At 43.1% G+C, this 22,662-nt stretch overlaps 3 protein-coding genes across 3 annotated transcripts; all 3 read right to left on the reverse strand.

The window, feature by feature from the left end:
* Positions 1–2,317: 2,317 nt before the first annotated feature.
* On the reverse strand, positions 2,318–5,654 carry LOC308154462 (germ cell nuclear acidic protein-like; the record flags this gene model as incomplete). The annotated part of the gene is made up of 10 exons (XM_080527622.1): positions 2,318–2,549; positions 2,811–3,015; positions 3,255–3,390; positions 3,491–3,623; positions 3,752–3,887; positions 4,066–4,185; positions 4,309–4,494; positions 4,641–4,723; positions 5,138–5,153; positions 5,432–5,654. The coding sequence occupies 10 exons, from the start codon at positions 5,652–5,654 to the stop codon at positions 2,318–2,320; spliced, it is 1,470 nt and encodes a 489-aa protein (XP_080383748.1).
* Positions 5,655–10,183: 4,529 nt separating this feature from the next.
* LOC308154656 (ras-related GTP-binding protein C-like) lies at positions 10,184–16,275 on the reverse strand. Its single transcript, XM_080527832.1, has 7 exons — positions 15,921–16,275; positions 13,553–13,756; positions 12,299–12,498; positions 11,982–12,096; positions 11,674–11,816; positions 11,247–11,395; positions 10,184–11,092 (listed from the first exon to the last, which is right to left on the reverse strand). The coding sequence occupies exons 1-7, from the start codon at positions 16,113–16,115 to the stop codon at positions 10,938–10,940; spliced, it is 1,161 nt and encodes a 386-aa protein (XP_080383958.1). The 5' UTR covers positions 16,116–16,275; the 3' UTR covers positions 10,184–10,937.
* A 3,869-nt stretch (positions 16,276–20,144) lies between these two features.
* On the reverse strand, positions 20,145–22,271 carry gja9b (gap junction protein alpha 9b; the record flags this gene model as incomplete). Its single annotated transcript, XM_080525441.1, has 2 exons — positions 20,145–21,642; positions 22,222–22,271. The coding sequence occupies 2 exons, from the start codon at positions 22,269–22,271 to the stop codon at positions 20,145–20,147; spliced, it is 1,548 nt and encodes a 515-aa protein (XP_080381567.1).
* Between the last annotated feature and the right edge of the window lie 391 nt (positions 22,272–22,662).

A 22,662-nucleotide genomic window follows, 5' to 3' on the forward strand; every position in this document is an offset into this window, starting at 1 on the left:
AATCAATCAATCAAAGACTAGTGTTAGGGTTAAGACTAGGGTTAGGGTTAAGACTAGAGTTATAGGGTTAAGACTAGAGTTAGGGTTAAGACTAGTGTTAGGGTTAAGACTAGTGTTAGGGTTAAGACTAGGGTTAGGGTTAAGACTAGAGTTAGGGTTAAGACTAGTGTTAGGGTTAAGACTAGTGTTAGGGTTAAGACTAGAGTTAGGGTTAAGACTAGGGTTAGGGTTAAGACTAGGGTTAGGGTTAAGACTAGGGTTAGGGTTAAGACTAGTGTTAGGGTTAAGACTAGGGTTAGGGTTAAGACTAGAGTTAGGGTTAAGACTAGTGTTAGGGTTAAGACTAGTGTTAGGGTTAAGACTAGAGTTAGGGTTAAGACTAGGGTTAGGGTTAAGACTAGGGTTAGGGTTAAGACTAGGGTTAGGGTTAAGACTAGAGTTAGGGTTAAGACTAGGGTTAGGGTTAAGACTAGGGTTAGGGTTAAGACTAGTGTTAGGGTTAAGACTAGAGTTAGGGTTAAGACTAGGGTTAGGGTTAAGACTAGTGTTAGGGTTAAGACTAGGGTTAGGGTTAAGACTAGAGTTAGGGTTAAGACTAGTGTTAGGGTTAAGACTAGAGTTAGGGTTAAGACTAGGGCTAGGGTTAAGACTAGGGTTAGGGTTAAGACTAGGGTTAGGGTTAAGACTAGAGTTAGGGTTAAGACTAGTGTTAGGGTTAAGACTAGAGTTAGGGTTAAGACTAGTGTTAGGGTTAAGACTAGAGTTAGGGTTAAGACTAGTGTTATAGGGTTAAGACTAGGGTTAGGGTTAAGACTAGAGTTAGGGTTAAGACTAGAGTTAGGGTTAAGACTAGTGTTAGGGTTAAGACTAGGGTTAGGGTTAAGACTAGGGTTAGGGTTAAGACTAGAGTTAGGGTTAAGACTAGGGTTAGGGTTAAGACTAGGGTTAGGGTTAAGACTAGAGTTAGGGTTAAGACTAGTGTTTGGGTTAAGACTAGTGTTATAGGGTTAAGACTAGTGTTAGGGTTAAGACTAGAGTTAGGGGTAAGACTAGTGTTAGGTGAGTCAGTATATGAGTCAGTATCCAAATGAAACCTTTCAGTAAATCATGCATGATCCACTACAATATCATGTTCAACTCAAGCCAATTATGTCCACTCACCTCCAGATCGGCCTTGGCCCTTTCCTCTGATTTGAAAATGGAAAGTACTATCAGTTATTACTTCAAAGGCATATACATACAGTAGTGTTTAAGCTCGGCCCAATCATGTCCATCTGAAGATGTCAGTGATATGTCCTCTCCGAGTAGGCTGGGAACAGCTCGCCCATATACCTTCCTCACCCTGTCACCCCCACAACCCTCTGACTGTCCCAGAAGCACAGCAGCAGACTGAGTCAATAGTCATCAGGGATTTCATTTGCCTATTCAGATCACTGTCAATATTTGTCTGATAGCACATAGGGCTGGTGTAAGGGAATAGTTGCGGCATATAAAATAAAATATTACCAGCATTTTCCTGTCTTGTTTGGGTTAAAAATGCATTTGAGATAAAACACTGACATATTGAAATGTCACATCTTTATTCAAAAAGAATTTAACACACAAATGATACATCTACATTAAGACAAACATCCAAAAATCTAACAACATTTCCCTTGTATGTCTGTTAATGTCATGTTGCTTAATCTGCCAGCTTGGTACCAAATGAACATTCAAGAAAAATATAATATATATATATACATACAAATAGATTTTTCAAAAGACAGACAACTCTCTTTCAAGTAAGACAAATGTTGGTCACAAAACATGTTCACATCTTCAAGAGTACTAATACAATGAACATTCAACAATTTTAATCACATTCAATCTCATTCACACACAGGCTTGATACCCGCATACAGAAGTTCATACAGTACATACATGACTGATGCACATTTATTGTTATTATCGGTTATAAATCGTAATGACATGTGTAAGGCTCCAGTTAGAAGGGTCAAGAATAATATCGTCAATGTTTTCAATTGTGTCAATGTGTCAATGTTGTCAATTATTTAAATGTTTAAAGGTTTACTCAGAAACAACTTAGCAAAACACACAAATGATACATTAACAACAGTAACATCATCAATCCATAAAAGCTGCCTATGTCCCTGAAAATCGGATTTATTCAATGAGGTATTTAAGAGGGATTTAAGCAGTTGTCGTAATAAAACGACCAATAACACACCTCTCCTCCCTTTCACGGCACAGTGGGGAAATTGCTTTCACATCACTTCACGTCATAATGAGATAAATTATTTCATGGGGTGAATGTTTCTCAGCTCTGGCTGAGGCGAGTCTTCGTTGCAAAGTCGGCGCTGAGTTTACGCATCACATCTCCGTGGCTCTGACCTACCAGCTCCTGACGCACAGCCCCAAAGTTCTCTTTGACGAACGTGGCGAAGGGGGTGGCAGCCCGGGGCGTGGAGGGGGTGAGCAGGACCAGCCGACCGGAGCAGAGGGAACAGATAAACCTCTCTGTGTCCAGAGACTTGGAGTGGCGCCCGATCCTGTGGAGACGAAGAAATTACACAGGTTAGAGTTAAGCCATGACACAGTTTACTTGACACATAAAAAATACTTTAGTACGTTTCTACCTAGACAGCTGTCGTTCTATTGCTACACCAACGTAGCAAACAAAACACTTCAAGACAACAACTATCCAGTCAGGTTGCTAAAATCAGAAAGAAGGACGCTCATCTGGAATAGATTGCTTAAATCCCAGAGTTTGTGAAACCTGACGTAAAAGTCAACAGACAGAGTTGACGTACGTGTTCTCGCAGCCGTTGCACTGGTACTTGAATTTGTAGTTGATGTCGTAGCTGTGGCAGCGGGACACCATGGGCAGCTCGGGGTGGGCCAGCGTGGCCTTGCGTGCGTAGATCTTCCAGAAGGGTCCGTGGCCATCCCTCACTCCGTTTATCAGCCAGGTGGCAGCGTGGCACATCTCATGCACCAGTGTGTCCCGCAGCCGGTCTGAAGTGGCAGGGAGAGATGGAGGATGGGGTGAGAAAGAGAGAGAGAGAGAGATGGAACAGAGATCGGAAAGGAGTAGAGATGGGGAATAGGAGAGTTTAACACAGGGTTCATACATATATACATGCATATACTGTATACATACATAATATTGATACACTCAAGGATTTGATTTTAATGACAGGGCATCAAATTAATTTCATGACATTTTCCTTTTACCAGCCAAGTCAAGCATGTACCTGCAGAGTCGCAGACCTTCACTGACAGGTCTATCCGGGCGTATCGGTTACCGCCCACTCGCTCCTGGCCTGTGACGCAGTACCCAGCTGTCTTCCTCAACTTCTTATTCCAAGTGAGTGACATGTTTGCAGGGAGCTGAAACAATCCAACAAGCCATTGTGATGGTTGACAAACTTGCAGTGATATGTGTTATGTAATTTAATTTACCTGTGTGTGTGTGTGTGTGTGTGTTCACCTTGCTGTCAAAGATACTTGTGTTGTATAGCTGGTAGAGTTTGCTGGTCAGGTCCTCTTTGGTCTGCTTGAAGTTGCGACTGTAGCTGGACAGAGACTGGAGGAAGCAGCCCGGGGTCTTACACACTACAACTCTGAGGGAAATAGAAAATAGCACTTGAAATTAATATCATGCAGATATGATGTCATCATTTGAATTAGATTTTGTTTGGTGGACTCAACATGTTTTGATAAGTTGGTAGTAAAGATGGCTACCCAGTACCTGGAAATGGGGATGGGTCTGGGCTCTGTCTGGGAGATTTTGGGTCTGGTGACGGGGGTCTTCGCTGGGGTCTTATCTAACGGCGTTCTCCCAACCGACAGAGGGCCCGTCTGTTTCGGCGGCCCGGGCCGTGGAACTGATAGAGGGGGTTTCTGAATGGACACTGGATTCACATAGCAGCACATGGGTACATTAAACTTAAAAATCTGATTAAATAACGCCATCAATGAAACTCTAATGGCAAGAAATTACAAATAAATGGCCAGGTAAGGGCCCAAGATGTATCCAATGGTGAGGGAAATATCTTGTGTTACCTGTGACATGTTTAGGTGTGAGTGTTTTGCTGCTGATTTTGTTCTTCTTCAGTCTGTCCAGTAAAGACAGGAACTCCTCCTCTGAAGAGGAAGAGGCAGAGTCCGCCGGCTTAGTCGGTGCTGAATAGGTGCGCTGTGAGGGGGCATGGAAAGGGGGGCGGGCCGGGGAGGAGGGAAGAGGGGAAGCGACGACAGTGGGGAGAGGAGAGGGGGTGGGGGAGGGAGAGATGTCCTCTTGGTCACTTTCCCGGGCTTTGACCTTGCGCGTCTGTGATGGCTTCTGACGCACCGGGTGACGAGTCCTCCTCGTGCTCTTCATCACAATCCCATCTTCCTCATCACTCTCGCCGAGGAAGACAGGAGAATCACACTGAGACAGAGGTCTTCTCACTAGGCGCTGGGTGGCCGGAGGCTTGGGGGTCTTAAAAACTGGAAGACATTAAAGACAGAGTTGTTTATTTGAGTAACATACTCTATCGCAAACAACTAGCCATCTGTGGCAGTTCAACACAGCAAGAGCTTTACTACAAAGTATAGAAAGCTTATATGTGAAGTATGTGGACAATCAGGGTTACCTTTGGAGGTTGGGGGTGTCTTCTTCTCAAAGACAAAGTCATCATCAGAGTCATCATCAGAGTCCACGATAAACTTTTTGAGGCTGAGGGCAAAACACAAGCTAAATGTGAATACTAAACAACAAACAGTAAAGATCATCAACATGTCGTTGCGAATGGAACTGGAACCACAGAATGAACAACCCAGACCTCACCTGTCTTCACTGCCACTGCCCGCTGAAGTCTTCAGCTTAGGCTTGGATGTTTTCACACGGTTCACGACTATGGTACGAAAAGGGTTAGGGTTCGAAAGAAAAAAAATGAAAAAAAGGAGTAAGGACAATGTGAAGGGAAAACAGACGTATGTCCATGGACTGACCAAATCACATGCAGTTTTGACAACATGCATCAGTACTGCCCAGCATAGCCACATCATTGACAAAATCATGACTACTCCAAAATCCAGAGGGCTAAGCCCAATACTCACACTTCTCAAAGCCATCACTGTCAGAGCTCACCACAAGAACTGGCTCACTAGAGAGGACACAACAGAAGTAAACAAACAAACAACACTTGGATGAGTTCAGGCAAGACATCGATTACAAGCCCTTGTATAATACAAGTTAAATTCAAAACAACTTCCTCACTCCTACCTGACTTTTTTAGCAGCATTGTGTGGTCTCCGCGCGGATGCTTTGGGTGTAGCCTTCTCCAAAAGAACTACAGAAGAAGAGAGCATTGTTCAATAAAGAATCAACTAATGTTGAAAATCATTTAAATACATCTCAATGCAGAGATACACTCTTACTTACACTGGTCAAAATCATCATCACTGGATTCAATCAAGGCCGTGGTCCTGCGGTCATTGGTCCTGGAGGGCTGGTTCTCTTTCCCGCAGCCACCGTCGCTGTCTGAGAGGTGGAACTGGTCAGGGGAAGGGAAGCTCAGAGCCAGGCTGGAGCTGGAACCACCTCCTGTGGCTGGGTGACGGGTCTTACTGATGCTTCTTATAAGCTGGAAGGAATGGAAAAGCATCGCTATATCAACCCTATGAGCTGTGATGATCTGTGTTTACTCATCTCTTTACTGTTACTCCCGTTACAAACTCAATCACTGCTTTGTATCATGGTGGCAGCTACTAGATTGTAATCAAGTGCAATACTAAAACACAACTGTGAACATTTCAAACCTGCAAACTGCGACACTTTAAATGAATGTGCAATAACACTATGTGCAATATGACAACCCTCGGGTACATAAGGTTCAGAGATAGGAAATGTTAGGATATGTATAGCATAGCATAGAGTACAGCACAGTGTTTTATTTGTATAGTATAGTGGATACTAGTGTATATAGCCTTTATTTATGTAAACCAGCTCTTTTCCCTTCTTTTTTTTTCCTAGCACCAGGGGAGCCCCCCCCTCCCAAATTTCGTTGTATGGTACCTGTACTATATCAATGACAATAAAGACCATTCATCATTCATTCATGAAGTGCAAGAAGAAACCAATTCTGGAATCATTACGAAATGAGATACAACAAACCTCCTCCTCGGCTGTCTCCAGTCCTCCCTTCTCCGCCCAGCCCAGTTTGTTAGCAACTCTCTGAAACAATCTGTGCGTGTCTCCATCCATGCTGCTCTCTTTCTCTGCAGAAGACAAGCTGACGGTCAGACAAGGCTATTTACAGTAGAATGAACGCCGAAGACAAGCCCGGGCAGCTCATGTCCCGTTGACCAGCTAGCGACGTCTGACAACGTCCAGACAAAGTGAGCGCAGTTGCATTGGTCGGTTGGCTAATGGCTTAGCAATTGTAAATACATGAGGGTGATTGTAGTCATGTCCATGACCATGACTAATCTATGAGGAGAGTCGTGTATAACCCATACATACGTTAGCTAACTGCTTACAGAGAGATAACTGGCCAGATAACGTTAGCTATCTATCTAGTTGACAGGTTAGGCAAGCTGCTGCTTGCATACATCATGGCTTGTGAATAGCAAAATGCACTGTTTCACATAAGAGGCTTAGTCTAATCGTAGACTTGACTTTTGGTTGATACAACCATTTATATTCGGGACATAACATGTCTGTTACAGAACATTACCTGAGCTGATGCTGTTCGCACTACTTCGGCGTGGCCACAAGTCAGCGACCAAGGCACAAATTCAAAAAAGGCGTACCGGATGTTGTCGTTGCCGAGCAATGATCGACGTCGTTATACACAAAACATTCATGAAATAGGGGTTGATGATAAAACAAAAAAGGCTTTAAATATTTCACTTTGTGTAATACATCTAGAATATATGACTTTCAATTGTTTTATTAAATTACGGAAAATAATTAACCAATTTTTTTTTTAATGCACATGTGTAGAGTTCTCTCCTTCTCTCCTAATGACAGAACAGCTTAGGATCCACTGAGCCACATACAATATTCTGTATAAATGGCTGTTAGGATCTGTCTATAGTAATTATCAATCGTCTGTGCACATGGAAAAGCAATTTGCATTGAAATTATTCAAAAGTTGTATGGTGTTGTTAATTACATTCATCACATCCAACATCCAAGGAAACAGAACTCTGTTAAATAAATAAGTGAAGAATGTTTTATGTGCCATGCAATCAACTTGTCAATTGTTGGAATTTGGTATTTTTTTGCTCTAGGCACAGGATCAGTCAGTCGGCACCCCTGGAGCAATTAGGTGTCAAGTGCCTTGCTCTTGCTCAAGGGCACATGTAGCTACCTCCTGAGATCAGGATCAAACAAGTAACCTTCCGATTGCTAGCCAGCCTCTCAAAGCTCTCGGCTACCGCTGCCCCCAGTGATAAAACAATGCGCTGCATGATTCGCTCCACTAAACCACCACACATGGATTATAGTCAAACCATGTCATTTCACCTCACCTCAGTTCTGTCTCTATTGCTCTCCTCTCCTGTTGTCTGTCTCTCTATTGCTCTCCTCTCCTGTTGTCTGTCTCTCTATTGCTCTCCTCTCCTGTTGTCTGTCTCTCTGTTGCTCTCCTCTCCTGTTGTCTGTCTCTCTGTTGCTCTCCTCTCCTGTTGTCTGTCTCTCTGTTGCTCTCCTCTCCTGTTGTCTGTCTCTCTGTTGCTGTCCTGTTGTCTGTCTCTCTGTTGCTCTCCTCTCCTGTTGTCTGTCTCTCTGTTGCTCTCCTCTCCTGTTGTCTGTCTCTCTGTTGCTCTCCTCTCCTGTTGTCTGTCTCTCTGTTGCTGTCCTGTTGTCTGTCTCTCTGTTGCTCTCCTCTCCTGTTGTCTGTCTCTCTGTTGCTCTCCTCTCCTGTTGTCTGTCTCTCTGTTGCTCTCCTCTCCTTGTTGTCTGTCTCTCTGTTGCTCTCCTCTCCTGTTGTCTGTCTCTCTGTTGCTCTCCTCTCCTTGTTGTCTGTCTCTCTGTTGCTCTCCTCTCCTTGTTGTCTGTCTCTCTGTTGCTACATTGGTCGTCGCAGCTGCATTATTTTTTTTTAACTTAGCAGGGCTCTCAAGTCTCACGCATTTCAAAAAAATAATAATTGTATCCAATGTTAGGTGGCCGTCGTGGCCCCCTAGTGGTAGTGGCCCTAGGCTGCAGCCTAGGTAAGCCTATAATCTGCGCATGCTCAGGGCGCACTTTTCTGCGCCCCGACCGGGGAATAGGAGACAGCCAATTGGAGCGCTGCTACAGCTCACGTGTAAGCCAAAAGTATTTGGACTGCCATAGACTGCCATTCGGCCGGCGTCCCCGACTCCCTACCCTATGTATTTTCACAGTGAACTTTACACACACACAGATCAAATGTTTGTTGTATTGGAGGATTTTTAATGAATGCTGATAGGCGCCGACAGAATATCAGCCGCATTTTATGAATAAACAATGTTTATTTTTAAAAAATATTTTACAAGTAGCAACTAGGAAGTGGGGTACGTATGGTTAAGACTAGTGTTAGGGTTAAGACTAGAGTTAGGGTTAAGACTAGTGTTAGGGGTAAGACTAGTGTTAGGGTTAAGACTAGAGTTAGGGTTAAGACTAGTGTTAGGGTTAAGACTAGTGTTAGGGTTAAGACTAGAGTTAGGGTTAAGACTAGTGTTAGGGTTAAGACTAGTGTTAGGGTTAAGACTAGGGTTAGGGTTAAGACTAGTGTTAGGGTCAAGACTAGAGTTAGGGTTAAGACTATTAGGGTTAAGACTAGGGTTAGGGTTAAGACTAGTGTTAGGGTTAAGACTAGAGTTAGGGTTAAGACTAGTGTTAGGGTTAAGACTAGTGTTAGGGTTAAGACTAGAGTTAGGGTTAAGACTAGTGTTAGGGTTAAGACTATTAGGGTTAAGACTAGGGTTAGGGTTAAGACTAGTGTTAGGGTTAAGACTAGTGTTAGGGTTAAGACTAGAGTTAGGGTTAAGACTAGTGTTAGGGTTAAGACTATTAGGGTTAAGACTAGTGTTAGGGTTAAGACTAGTGTTAGGGTTATAACTAGAGTTAGGGTTAAGACTAGTGTTAGGGTTAAGACTAGGGTTAGGGTTAAGACTAGTGTTAGGGTTATAACTAGAGTTAGGGTTAAGACTAGGGTTAGGGTTAAGACTAGAGTTAGGGTTAAGACTAGTGTTAGGGTTAAGACTAGGGTTAGGGTTAAGACTAGGGCTAGGGGACTAGAAGGCCCCTTTAGTCTCTCATACAAATAATTCTGACTCAAACCTTTGTCAAACTTTGATAAAAGTGTTGATACTTCAAGTATTGAAGTAGAATATGTAAAAAAATAAATAACAAACATATTCAAATGAAAAAATATCTTTAATGCTTCACACAATCTCAGACAAAATAGTGGGAGACATTCACATTTCCCTTGCAATTCAAAAGCGTTACCTACCGGCTTACTCACAACAGTAATCATTATTTTATAACTCCATAAGAAGAAAAAAAAACATTTACAACCTCATGGCATCTGACACATTAAATATAATTCACTCTCCTTTCACTGAAAAGCAGAAAAAAATTGCTAATGTATTCTCACTTAGGTGAAAATGTAGATTAAATTAACTATAGGGCCTACTCATGTAAAAAGACCTGTCGTTCAGCAAACACATTCGAAATATACAATATATTTTTTATCCAGCACAGGGTACTTACACTATTCACACAGACTCAACTCTGGTCATTAGAATAGGAACAAACATACTTCCTTTATCGTGGAGGAGGAATGGTATCAAATAGTTCTCAGTCAGGCTCATAAAAAAGGTCAAATGATCTGGGTTGAAATTGCTTTGGCAGTAGACAGAACACCGTAGTTTATTAAGAGAAGCCTCTTCGGTGCATCCAATAGTGATAACATCAACACCTACAGTACCAATCACACGTTTGGACACATCTTCTCATTCAATGGTTTTTCTTTATTTATATATTATTTTCTACATTGTCGATTAATACTGAAGACATCAAAACTATGAAAGAACACATATGGAATTATGAAGTAAACAAAACAAACAAAAAAGTGTTAAACAGACTAGATTATATTCTTCAAAGTAGCCTCCTTTAGGTTTGATGACAGCTATTGGCATTCTCTCAATCAGCTTGGTGTGTGTGTGTCAGTGGAAAAGGAAACTGTGAACACCGCCCAGCATTCTCTTCTCTATGTGGGAGAAAACCACCAAAAAAGCAAAAAGTGGCTACTTTGAAGAATCTAAAGTATAAAACATATTCTGGTATGTTTAACACTTGTTTTGTTTACTACATAATTCCATGATGTGTTCTTTCATAGTTGTTATGTCTTCAGTATTAATCTACAATGTAGAAAATAATATATAAAGAAAGAAAAACCATCTACAATGTAGAAAAAAACTAGAAAAGAATGGAAACCATTGAATAAGAAGGTGTGTCCAAACGTTTAACTGGTACTGTACACTATGATGATGAATAACTTAATATACACATTTTTCCAATTCATTTATTTTACCACCTCGCCCCCCCCCCCCAGGGTATGTTCCTCCTCCCTTTTGTACAGCTCTTTGTAAAAGGAGAAAAAAACACAGACAAGGTCCTGCTGATGGACATGTGCAGGCAGACCCCAATGAAGACGTGGCAATCTTGGTCTGCTTCGTTAGCAGCGAAATAGTCGTCAGTATCCTGTTATAGAAGCGACCCCCGAACAGATGAGGTGCTTACAGTAGTCCAGTGTAGTCCATTCCACACGTTTGGTTTTTCTGCACCTCTCCATCCAGAATGTGTCCGTTTTCTCCGTTTTTTTCGTGCCTCAACAGCCTTCCAGGTAAACTATATGATTACTTGTGTCCATTTACAGTACGTCAAGGTGTCGCGACCTCAAAGCTTCTCTCCCCTAGACAGCATTTCCGTTTAATGACGCAAATTTCATGCTGGCCAAGCTGTTGGGCGAGCCAGACTGCAGTGTTCCCATCCTCTGTGTCGAGGACCCCACTTCAAATACTTCGTGGATGGCTTTGCGGAAGCAGTGGAAATTATAGTCTATCAAACCTAAGGAGAAAAAAAAACAGAAAAGAATGTGAACATGTGAGCAAATGACTGCAGTTTACTTCAAAGGAAAGGGGCCAATGCCACCGATATTTCTCTCACATGAACACAAAATGGCCAACGTTCAGTTTAACACTTCACGAGAGTCTCGACTCACCCTTCCGTTCACAGCTCTCCTCCCTGAGGATGCAGACAAGGGCCAGGAACTTGGTGACCTCTTTCAGGTAGAGGACTGTGGTGTTGTTGAGCTTAATGATGGCCAAAGACTCCTTGTCATAAGCACTGCCACTTCCATCTTCCCTGAGGCTGCCATGGAGGGTAAATCAAAATGAAAAACAATCAAAATGTTTTAATATACAGTACATTTTATACCACAACCACTCCATTACCATTACCACAATTTATTGTCATAACAAACTCCCCTGCATAACCTCACCACATGCTTCAAGTAAATAAAGTGTGAAACAATGGTGTGTATTTATTCACTACATTGTTTGTGCCAATAATGTGCTCAAAGTGGTCGTGGTGATAATAATAATAAAAAAAAGAATAACGTTTGACACAAGCATGTGCATTTCACTCACCCGTAAATACAGGAGACGTCAATAACAACATCGATCATGTCACAACAGAGCTCGTATGACTGCATGTCCACTGGAGAGCTGTCTGTGGCGATATAGATCTTACTGACCACATCAAAGAGGAAGGCCTTCTCAATTCCAGAATTCTATAACAGTTGGCAACAGGATATGGTTTAGTTTTTTAAACAAGAGACATAAGGGAATGGAGTTACCACGTTGTTAAAGATGACATAATTTGTAATTAACGTAAAAGTGTAAAGAAAACGCCTAATTGACCCATGAAAGTATGGAGCAGAAATGAGAATACATACCGATATGAAAATATTCAGAAGGTTCTCCAACGTCGGTAGCTGAGGAATCAGCTTCTGGACAACTTTACTGAAGGCTTCGAATATCGAGTGGTCATAGATGCTGGTCAAATAAAAGCTAGAATACAAAACAAAGTCTTAATACCGTGACAAATGTGTGATCACCGTATTTTATCCTTATTCCTTGCTATTGATTTTCCAACATGATGGGCCAACTTCCACTACCGGAACTAGTTTCTGATAAAAGATAGTACTTTATTGACCCCCCAGAGGGTACATTTTGATTGATTTGACGGGCAGAATACCCCTCTAACACCAACCTGAGGTGAAGCTTCTCAAGACTTGCATCTGCGAGGTCGTCGTTAGCCCTCTGATGGATGTCTCTCTGGGTCTCTATCTTGTGGTCGTCTGACAGACCGTCGACCTTATGGATGAACACCTCAAAGTTGATCTCTGGGTTGACTCTGTAGGCCCTGGACACTGTGAGATGCAGCCTCCCCAAGGCCTCAACATAATCATCCTGAGGAGCGGAGGCAGAGAGACACCATGGATGGACACAGTAGTTGGTAATAGGGGTGGGCATCGACGATCGATAATTGATCGATAAGGATCTTGGTCGATCACAAAATAAAACATTTGGTCGATCACAAAAAAAAAAAAAAAATTTTTTTTTTTTTTTTGTGATCGACCAAATGTTTTATTTTGTGATCGACCAAGATCCTTATCGATCAATTATCGATCGTCGATGCCCACCCCTAGTTGGTAATCGATTAAATTATGGTTGCCAGGGTTGATTCATTGACCATGCATCATTTTAACAATTTTGCTTGTTTTTTTTCACCCTCATTGATTTTGAGCCCAACACAACAACAGATCAGTCATTCAGAGGGGCATCCCTATCACTGCAGCTGCACATAATAATAATAATAATAATAATAATAATAATAACTTTTATTTGTATAGCGCTTTTCCTGCAAACTTTGCAGCTCAAAGTGCTCCAATCATTATACAATCATAATTTAATTATTTTGTCATTTAAAGGCAATATTAAAAAGATGGGTTTTTAGTCTTGACTTGTGCTGAGGTTGCATCCCTAATGTAAACTGGCAGTACATTCCACAATTTGGGTGCATAAAATGAGAATGCAGCCTCACCAAATCTCTTCTTTTGCACATGTGGTACACAGAGAAAACCAGCGTCAGAAGACCTGAGAGCTCTATTGGGCTGATATGCGAGCAAAAGGTATTTCAGATATTCTGGTGCTGTGCCAGTGAGAGCTTTATAAACAAGCAGAAGGATCTTGAAATCTATTCTGAACTTAACAGGAAGCCAGTGCAGAGTCTCTAAAATAGGAGTTATATGAGCTCTGCTTGTTTTGGTCAAAACTCTCATCTCATCAAAACTATCATCAAAAAGGTATAGCTCAATACGCAACGGTGGTCACCCGACCATAAAGACAACATTGTAGCCGGTCTTTATGGGGCCGGGCATGCTAGCTCACTAGAGAAATGGCTGTATAGTCTGGACAGTGCCGAGGCTTCCCGTCTTATGTCTATAACTTCATATCCTCTGACCTGAGCATCAATGACGAAGATCAGAGCCCCGGTGCCCCTGAAGATCATCTCATAGTCAAAGGTGGGGTCAAAGAAGTCCACCTGACCGGGAAAGTCCCAGATTTGGAAGTTGACAAACGAGCTGCTGGAGATGTCATCCTTGTAGATCTTGTTGGTGCTCTCCAGGAACAGGGTCTCGTTCGGTGACATCTTGTGGAATACAACCTGGACAGAGGATCACAATACAGTTCAGTGTTTCCTCCAGGAATTTTTACAATGGTGGCGGGTGGCCGTGACCGCGCGCGCAGCGCGCGCGATTTTTTTCGCGTGCACGCGCATGAAACGCGCACGCGCGCTCAAAACAGCGTTTTTTTTTTTTCTTTTTTTTTTTCTAATCACAGCCAAAACTAGAGGATGGCCAAAAAAAATAAATAATGAATATACAGAATATAAACTTGTGACTGACAGTCACATACACACACAAAGATCATCAGCTATAATATAATACGAAGTAGGCCTACATGAGCACAAAAGCGGCTAACGTTACTGATTAACTGTTTACTGTAGTGCAGAGAGATGGTAGTCGTAGGCGGCGTATCAAATGACAAAGCTAAACGTTTAATGAAGGACATGAACGATTGTCAACAACACACTCAAGCATGCCTGGATATTTGTAAGAACTCTCGCGAGATTTATCAGACTAAACCTGGATTTTCCCTTTAGCGATGTTGATGGAATACCCCCCGGATGTCACTACGGTGGCCTGTACACAATAACAATAATACCACAGTTCACATTTAGACCAATCAGGAGCCCTTGTGTCACGTCGTCAACTGAATGTCATTAATCTGATTTTGGATCAGCGGTTAGAGAGAGATGGGCGTGGATTTAGGTGCACTTTTAGTCAACATCCATTATAGCGCTGATCTAGGATCAGATATATTTTAATCAGCTAAAAAAATTTTTTTTTTTTTTTTTTTTTTTGGAGAACTTCTTTTTTTTTTTTTTTTGAGAAATCTGAATGGTGGCGGAGGAAATTCCATCGTGGCGGCCCGCCACGATGAAATGCATGTAGAGGAAACACTGCAGTTACAGTCATAACAACAATAAGATCAAATAAAACCAGTTTTAGAGTGATGTGTGTAGTAGTAGGGTTGTTTACGTGTCACTGGTTGTTACCATAGAGTAAGCATGTTTTGGGACAGAATGTCTCGATGATAGAATTCATTAAAAAATGATTATGAACGAAAAATGCTGGGCTTTTGACAGATAGACAGGCAGGCAGACAGACAGGCAGGCAGACAGATAGACAGGCAGACAGACAGGCAGACAGATAGACAGGCAGACAGATAGGCAGACAGATAGACAGGCAGACAGACAGGCAGGCAGACAGATAGACAGGCAGACAGATAGACAGGCAGACAGGCAGACAGATAGACAGGCAGACAGATAGACAGGCAGACAGATAGACAGGCAGGCAGACAGATAGACAGGCAGACAGACAGATAGATAGACAGGCAGACAGATAGGCAGACAGATAGACAGGCAGACAGACAGATAGGCAGACAGATAGACAGGCAGACAGACAGATAGGCAGACAGATAGACAGGCAGACAGACAGGCAGACAGATAGACAGGCAGACAGATAGACAGGCAGACAGATAGACAGGCAGGCAGATAGACAGGCAGGCAGATAGACAGGCAGACAGATAGATAGGCAGACAGATAGGCAGACAGACAGATAGGCAGACAGATAGACAGGCAGGCAGACAGATAGGCAGACAGACAGATAGGCAGGCAGACAGATAGACAGGCAGACAGATAGACAGGCAGACAGATAGACAGGCAGACAGATAGATAGACAGGCAGGCAGACAGGCAGGCAGACAGGCAGGCAGACAGATAGACAGGCAGACAGATAGACAGGCAGGCAGATAGACAGGCAGACAGATAGGCAGACAGACAGATAGGCAGACAGATAGACAGGCAGACAGATAGGCAGACAGATAGACAGGCAGGCAGACAGATAGACAGGCAGACAGATAGGCAGATAGGCAGACAGATAGACAGGCAGACAGATAGGCAGACAGATAGACAGGCAGGCAGACAGATAGACAGGCAGACAGATAGGCAGACAGGCAGACAGATAGACAGGCAGACAGATAGACAGGCAGGCAGACAGATAGACAGGCAGACAGATAGACAGGCAGACAGATAGACAGGCAGACAGATAGACAGACAGGCAGGCAGACAGATAGACAGGCAGACAGATAGGCAGACAGATAGACAGGCAGACAGATAGACAGGCAGACAGGCAGACAGACAGACAGGCAGGCAGACAGACAGACAGGCAGACATCGTATCATATCCTAGCTAAGCTGCCTACCAACCTTCTGGATGGAGGACTTCCCACTGCGTCTCAGTCCCATCAGCAGGATCCTGGGTTTGCTGTCCCCTGAGGCCGAACAACTCTCCTCCTCGATGTCTGGCTCCTCCACCCCGTAGCCAAAGTCCTTAGGGAAAGAGTCCACCACCCCATAGCCCCCTGCCAAGGCACCTGGTTCCTCCTGGTACTGAATCGACATGTTTGTACAGAAAACTACAACTAAACAGTCTAGACTCCCTGTTAAAACTACAACTAAACAGTCTAGAAAACTACAACTCAACAGTGTCTACCGTTAGACTCCCTGTTATCCCCCTGGACTAGCCGCACCGAGCTAACTAGCTGGTCTGTTGTGATTGTTGACAATCACAGCCGTAACTTAGACAGACGACTTCTAACATACAATCACAGCTCAATTAACTGTCATCGTTGTAACCTTCTATGAGGGTAACACCATTGTTATTCGTGGCACTTCTGCTTTTTAATTGAAGAAAAAGAAGTGTTACATTAGCTTGTTCGCTAGTCAAGTCTGCTGCTTCGTTTCACTTCCGCCACAACCTGCCATGTGATTGGTTCACAACCCTGCCCTCGCCATGTGATTGGTTCAACCTGCCCCCGCGCTATGTGATTGGTTCAACCTGCCCCCCGCCATGTGATTGGTTCAACCTGCCCCCGCCATGTGATTGGTTCAACCTGCCCCCGCCATGTGATTGTTTCGGCACACGGACAGTTCTCGCGGTGACCAACAGATGGCGCTACTTGTCTTTGAATGGGTTGACTTCCACTTCCAACAGTTAGTTCCGACTAAGTAATTTGATTGGACAAGAGGCATTCCATGAGTGCCGATATACAGTACCTGCGTCGTCGTAATACTTTTTAAATTAATAATAATTTTAATAATTGATTATATACTTTAATAATTTAATAATGTATTAATAATCGTACCTACGACCGAATCACAGTCGTGCTGATATTCAGTATAACAGCACTCCCTCTCGTGTGATATTGCTTAAATGAGTGGTTGAAGGCTAAACGACGTCGGATTCAGAGATTCATAATCCGTCTGTCTGGGTTGGTTGTGTAGACATGCACAGTACCTACACAGGCCACGTGATGTTGTTTTGGTTTGTAGTCATGGCAACACTGTAGTCCACCCCTGGAGAACAGCAGTCTGCTGGTGAAGTCAGCTCATAACCATGACCTAATCACTTTAATTAACTTAAAACGTTTTACCTTTTTTGATCACAGCTAATAACCATAAACCTCATAAACCATAAACCTCATAACTTTTCACGACAATGGCCCATTACAGAGTAAGTATTCAGTCAAAACGTAACTTTCTTTTCAACTTAACCTCAGTTGAGAGTTTCGTTTTTAGAATGACTCGTCTTGCATTTGGCCAGCTAGCTGTGAGCTAACTTGCTGGCTGGTTTCTAGAGTCCATGTCATCATGTTGTTGTAGCCAACTCTGTCAAGTTATAAAACACGTTTTTAACATGGTTACTTTATCAGTTACCAACGTGATTCCTCCCAATATTTCAGGCCTCTGAATCCAAACGAGAACCACAATTTAGAAGATACTTAAAGGAGGATGGCGTTCTTCACAGTCTCAAGATTGGTAGGTATTTCCCAAATACAACAGCAACAGTTCGTGACGTTAGAATTATAAGGTTCTATCTCCATTTTTGGTCAAAACTGAGTTTTTTTTTTTTTTTACATAATCTGATCCATTAGGTGTTTATTAATGCCTGTGTGGTGTTATTTTTTAAAATGTTGACATTTTTGAGTTAGTAATTAATAAAATACAAAGGTTCCATCTCACAAAACATAATGGAATGTAAAAACTTTGACACTCAATATGAACTACCCTAAACGGAGATAGAACCTTATCATTCTAAACGGAGATAGAACCTTATCATTCTAAACGGAGATAGAACCTTATCATTCTAAACGGAGATAGAACCTTATCATTCTAAGCTCACGAGTTGCTGGCATAATGTTCTGGCAAATAACCTAACCCTAACTAACCCAACTACTGTATAAAAAGTGTACCTTTGATGTTGTCCTCTTCTTTTATAACCCATATTTTTATGCGTTCTCTTTGCAGTGTTGCTGGCACTGTATGAAGAGACAGAGAAAGTTGATAATCCTTTGGAGTATCCCTTTTTGCTGATTATGGTAACAAATTCATCTAAATCAAGGGGCATTTATTATTTTGAATTTACTGGGAATATTACAGACTGTGGCCTTAATAACAGGCATTGCATCTTGTGTGAGCTAGTGAGCTACTGTGGTTGCCTATGGAATGCCGGATTTAATAATAAGTGAAGAATTGCAGGTCTTCATTAAGACATCTTCAGTGTATATAATTACTTCATTAAGACAGTAACTGGATGTCTGTAGAGAGAACAGCATGGCCTTCACCTAACTTCCAGCTTCATAAAGCACCTCCTTGATCTTGAGGCCCTGCGTGAGCTGCAGTGGGCGTGTGAACTGCTCATTCTAGAACTTAGAAACAGGGTGAGAGAATATAGGCTAACAAATTGATTTTCCTTAATCACAAAATGTGTAAAATGGTCTTCTCTCTGAATTTGCTCTTCTGTTTTACAGCTTCTGCAATACGAACCAGCGCCTGAGGCTGGGGCCGCTGAGTAATGGACTTGGTTCATTTGTTATTTTTGAGTAATTGTATTACCTGGAAGAACTGTGATTTGGAAAAACAGTGTATTTATTTAGTGTGTGAATTATTAGTAGTGAATTATTAGTAGTGAATTATTATTTGTACATACATTTCATTTGTTACATTATTTCAAGTTAATAAATACTTTTCAGCACATGCTGTTAGTAATTTTGATTAATGTATGATGTAACTTCCACCCATTTACATTTACATTTTCACACAAAAGTAATATGACCATAATGCACCTTTGCTCCATCAATATGTATAATTTACACTTTGAAATAATCAGTGGGCTTTGGGCCACACCAATATCAATGCTTTTTCAGGACGGAGGACATCTGCAGAACAGTGATCTGAAAGAAAACAGAACAAATTGGAAGTATTATATAACGACTTTATAACGCCTCAGCAAAACATAACACGTTGAAGTGCTTGTGTTTTGCTTTGTTAACTGTACAACATACAGCTCAGTAATTTTTTTATAAAGTGCATATATGGAAATGATTATAGATGGCCAATACAGCATGAGAAAATACATTTTGCGATCTTAAGGATTAATGCTAGACTTTTGGTAACACTTTAAATTCAGGTGACCGTTGCTATATGTTGATGTGCAGGTTATGCATTAATAACAGTGCACAATCCACATAGCTTATTATCAAACACTGACCGACTATGGCATAATTTCAACCAATGAGTTGTAACTATGATTTATTAACTAATGATTGACAGTTCAACAATATTACTGAGAGAGGATTCAAACCACGGTTAAACACCTATTTCTTTTTTATTTGGGGATTTTTCTCCATCCTCCCGAGAGAAAACCGACCAAACCTTTTTTCCCCTGAACATACTGAACATACTGGCTTCCTGGCCATCCAATGACTGTCATTGATTAGAAGGTATGGGTTACATAGACGAATTGTAAATGACTGCCTGAGGCAAATTGATCGATTTTCTGATTCTGGTTCCCGTTGCCCGTTGTCCATTTCTCGCCTTGTAACATTCCAATAAGAATAGGCTATACGGTGATGGTAGCCTACTGTTGAATTAGTGAATACGCAATGTGTTTTTCCATGGCAGTAGGCCTACATGCTGTAAGAAACAGACCAACAGTCCAATAAGCCTCTCTAGGTCTACAACAGTCTAATATCCGCGCCTCCACTGAAGCAAATAAGCGCCTGTCCCTAGTAAATGCCGGGTCAGACTAAATAGTTGAACGGTATGTACATAAAGCCTATTCTATTGGTAGATGATTAAAGACTAATTTGATACTGAGTGACATTTGCTTTGACATCGTCTGTATTTATTCAACAGCCTGACAGACCGTTTACAGCAGTTGTATGGGAACGATCATATTAAATGACCATATCAAATATGAATCTGGTTTTCACTGAATTATTGTAGGTTAATACTATTGGTGGAGATTTGTTCTCAGTATGGTATTTTCTGAGAATAAAATATCTATGAGAGTAGGTGTGGTGTGAAGTGTGCCTTAGAGCAAACACAGAGCAGTAACTGGCATGATGAGATAAGGCATTAAACCAATGCTTAGATCAGAAGGTCATTTGAGGCTCGCCTGCTGCTGGCGTTACTTGCCAATGACAGTTTGCGGTTTACGGAGAGGCCAGAGGGGCTGTCGCAGCTGTGGCTGTGCCGAGACGCAGAGCTCATCTCTCCCTCCGAGTCCGGGCTGTGTAGCCTGCTCAGTCTCTTGATCTGCGGCTTAGAGAACGCCCCTGCAACCAAGCTGCAGCGTGGCTTGGTGCTTATGGTCCCATGGTAGGAGTCCCCGCTGTCTGAGCCGTTCCCCTCCACCACTGTTGAACAGTTCCAAGGTGCGCTGACCCTCCGTGGCTTCCTCGTTATGCCTGACAGTGTCGGGCACGAGGAGGCAATCGCCACGGGCATGGTGGGATACTCAGACCTGCCTCTGTCCAGGCCCTCGTTACGAGTTAGAGAACACACAAGGTTCTCTGGCTCCTCCTCCTTATCTGCAGGGGGAGATCTGGTGTTGTGCTCCGTGGGGCTCGGCCCAGCCTCCTTACTGCCCTCGTGGCTGTCTGTGCCCGGCTTCGCACCGGCGTCCCCCTGAATGGGAACAAAGGCAGAGGACGTGTTAAGGAGGGGGTAAGTGGGGTCGTTGCCTTGCTTCTCTAGGAGTGTGTACCCACTGGGCGCGGTGGGAATAGTAGCCTTGCGGCCCACGGAGCTCCCCATGCCAACCTGGGGCACCACAGAGTTCTTTTTTGAGCCGCAGACATAGTAGTCGTCCAAGTCGTCTTTCATGTGAGGGTAGTAGTCCAGGAGGCCCTTCTTCAGCCTTTTGTATCCCAGGTGCATTATCTCCAGGAGGCTGAGGAAGAGGGAGACGGCGGCGATACCCTGCATGAACATCATGAAGATAGACTTCTCTGTGGGCCTGGAGATGAAGCAGTCCACCACGTTGGGGCAGGGCTCCCTGCCGCACTTGTACAGAGGGTACAGGTGGTGACCGTAGAGGAGGTACTGGCCCGTCATGAAGCCGACCTCCACCACAGAGCGAGTGACGATGTGTGCCACGTAGGTGCGCAGCAGCGACCCTCTCAGCGGGGCTTTGTTGAGTTTGCCCTGCTCCAGCTGTTTCACCTCCCTCTCGATGCGCCTCCTCGCCTCCACCAGCTCCACGTCCACCCCCTCCAGCACGCGCCGCAGAGCCGCCTTCTTCCAGTGGCGCTCCTTCTCCAGGGCCCTCAGCTGGTAGATGGCGTGGCCCATGTACACCAGCGAAGGCGAGGACACGAAGATGACCTGGAGCACCCAGTAGCGGATCAGAGAGATGGGGAAGGCCTGGTCGTAGCACACGTTGCGGCAGCCCGGCTGCTCAGTGTTGCAGATGAAGTCCGACTGCTCGTCGTTCCACACGTCCTCCGCAGCAACACCCAACACCAGCATCCGGAAGATGAACAGGATGGTGAGCCAGATCTTTCCCACCATGGTAGAGTGGATATGCACCTCCTCCAAGATCCCACCCAGGAAGTTCCAATCTCCCATCTTCACACAGGGAGTTCTAATTGATGAAAGTTTGTGTGAAAGAGGAGAACATGTATTGAAATGTCATTATTGCATGCCATAATGTAAATAAAGCACAAATGATAACAAGCTGTTGTTGACTGGAATAATGATGATGATGATAATACCGTAATTAAATGATGGAAAATAAATAGTCATGATGATAATGAACACAATGATACTCCTAATAAGAATTTCACTTTTTAATCAATGCAGGATTGCTCCTCCAGGGAAAAATGTATCCTGCGGTTCTCTTCATTTCTACATACAAAACACAAGCTCAAATCATGAGCAAACTTACCTTTCATGTGGAAAATAGGAAACACATATACAGACATTTTAGAACTAAATAGTCTGCTGTTTGATACAATCCTGTGCACATTGTCAATGTCTTCTGTCAATATCCTCTTCTACAGAAAAGTCTGCAAAACCAAATGTCCCTTGTTAGCAATAGGGATACGTTTCTACGTGGACTTCTACGAGTCCACAGCTGGTGAAAAAAAAGCCCATTGGCCTTGGTTGGTGAGAACTTATAGCCTACCAAGAGAAATCAATGGTGTCGTCATTCGCTGCTTACCGTGCAGCTGTATGAACGGACTGCCTATGGTGAGGAGCCCTGCTGGTCATTCGGGGCGAATGTGGGACCCACCAAATATGTCCAATACATTTTTTTCTTGTATTTGTGGCTGCTCAATCTACCCTGTGATGCCCTAGAGCCAGATAACTGTAGTGCCCCCTGTCCAACTGTAGTGGTTACACTGCCACTGCAGGGGTCCAGCTGTTCCATAAGAAACATCTATTCGTCTATCTGAAGAGTTGAATTTGACCTGCCTTCTGGTGGTCACTACTAACCAGGGGACTTAGTGAATAGGAATCCATTCCTTATCCCTCATCCCTTTTTTTGTATTATTTTTTTTCGGAGAGGAAGCACCACCCCGGAGGAGGCGAACACGTCCTGATGAAGCCATAAGCTGTACTGGGAAGATAATGGGTCGAAAGAAAAGTCACCACTCACCAG

The sequence above is a fragment of the Nansenia antarctica genome, assembly GCF_963989245.1.
Source record: "Nansenia antarctica genome assembly, chromosome: 3".
NCBI classification, from domain to species: Eukaryota; Metazoa; Chordata; class Actinopteri; order Argentiniformes; family Microstomatidae; genus Nansenia; species Nansenia antarctica.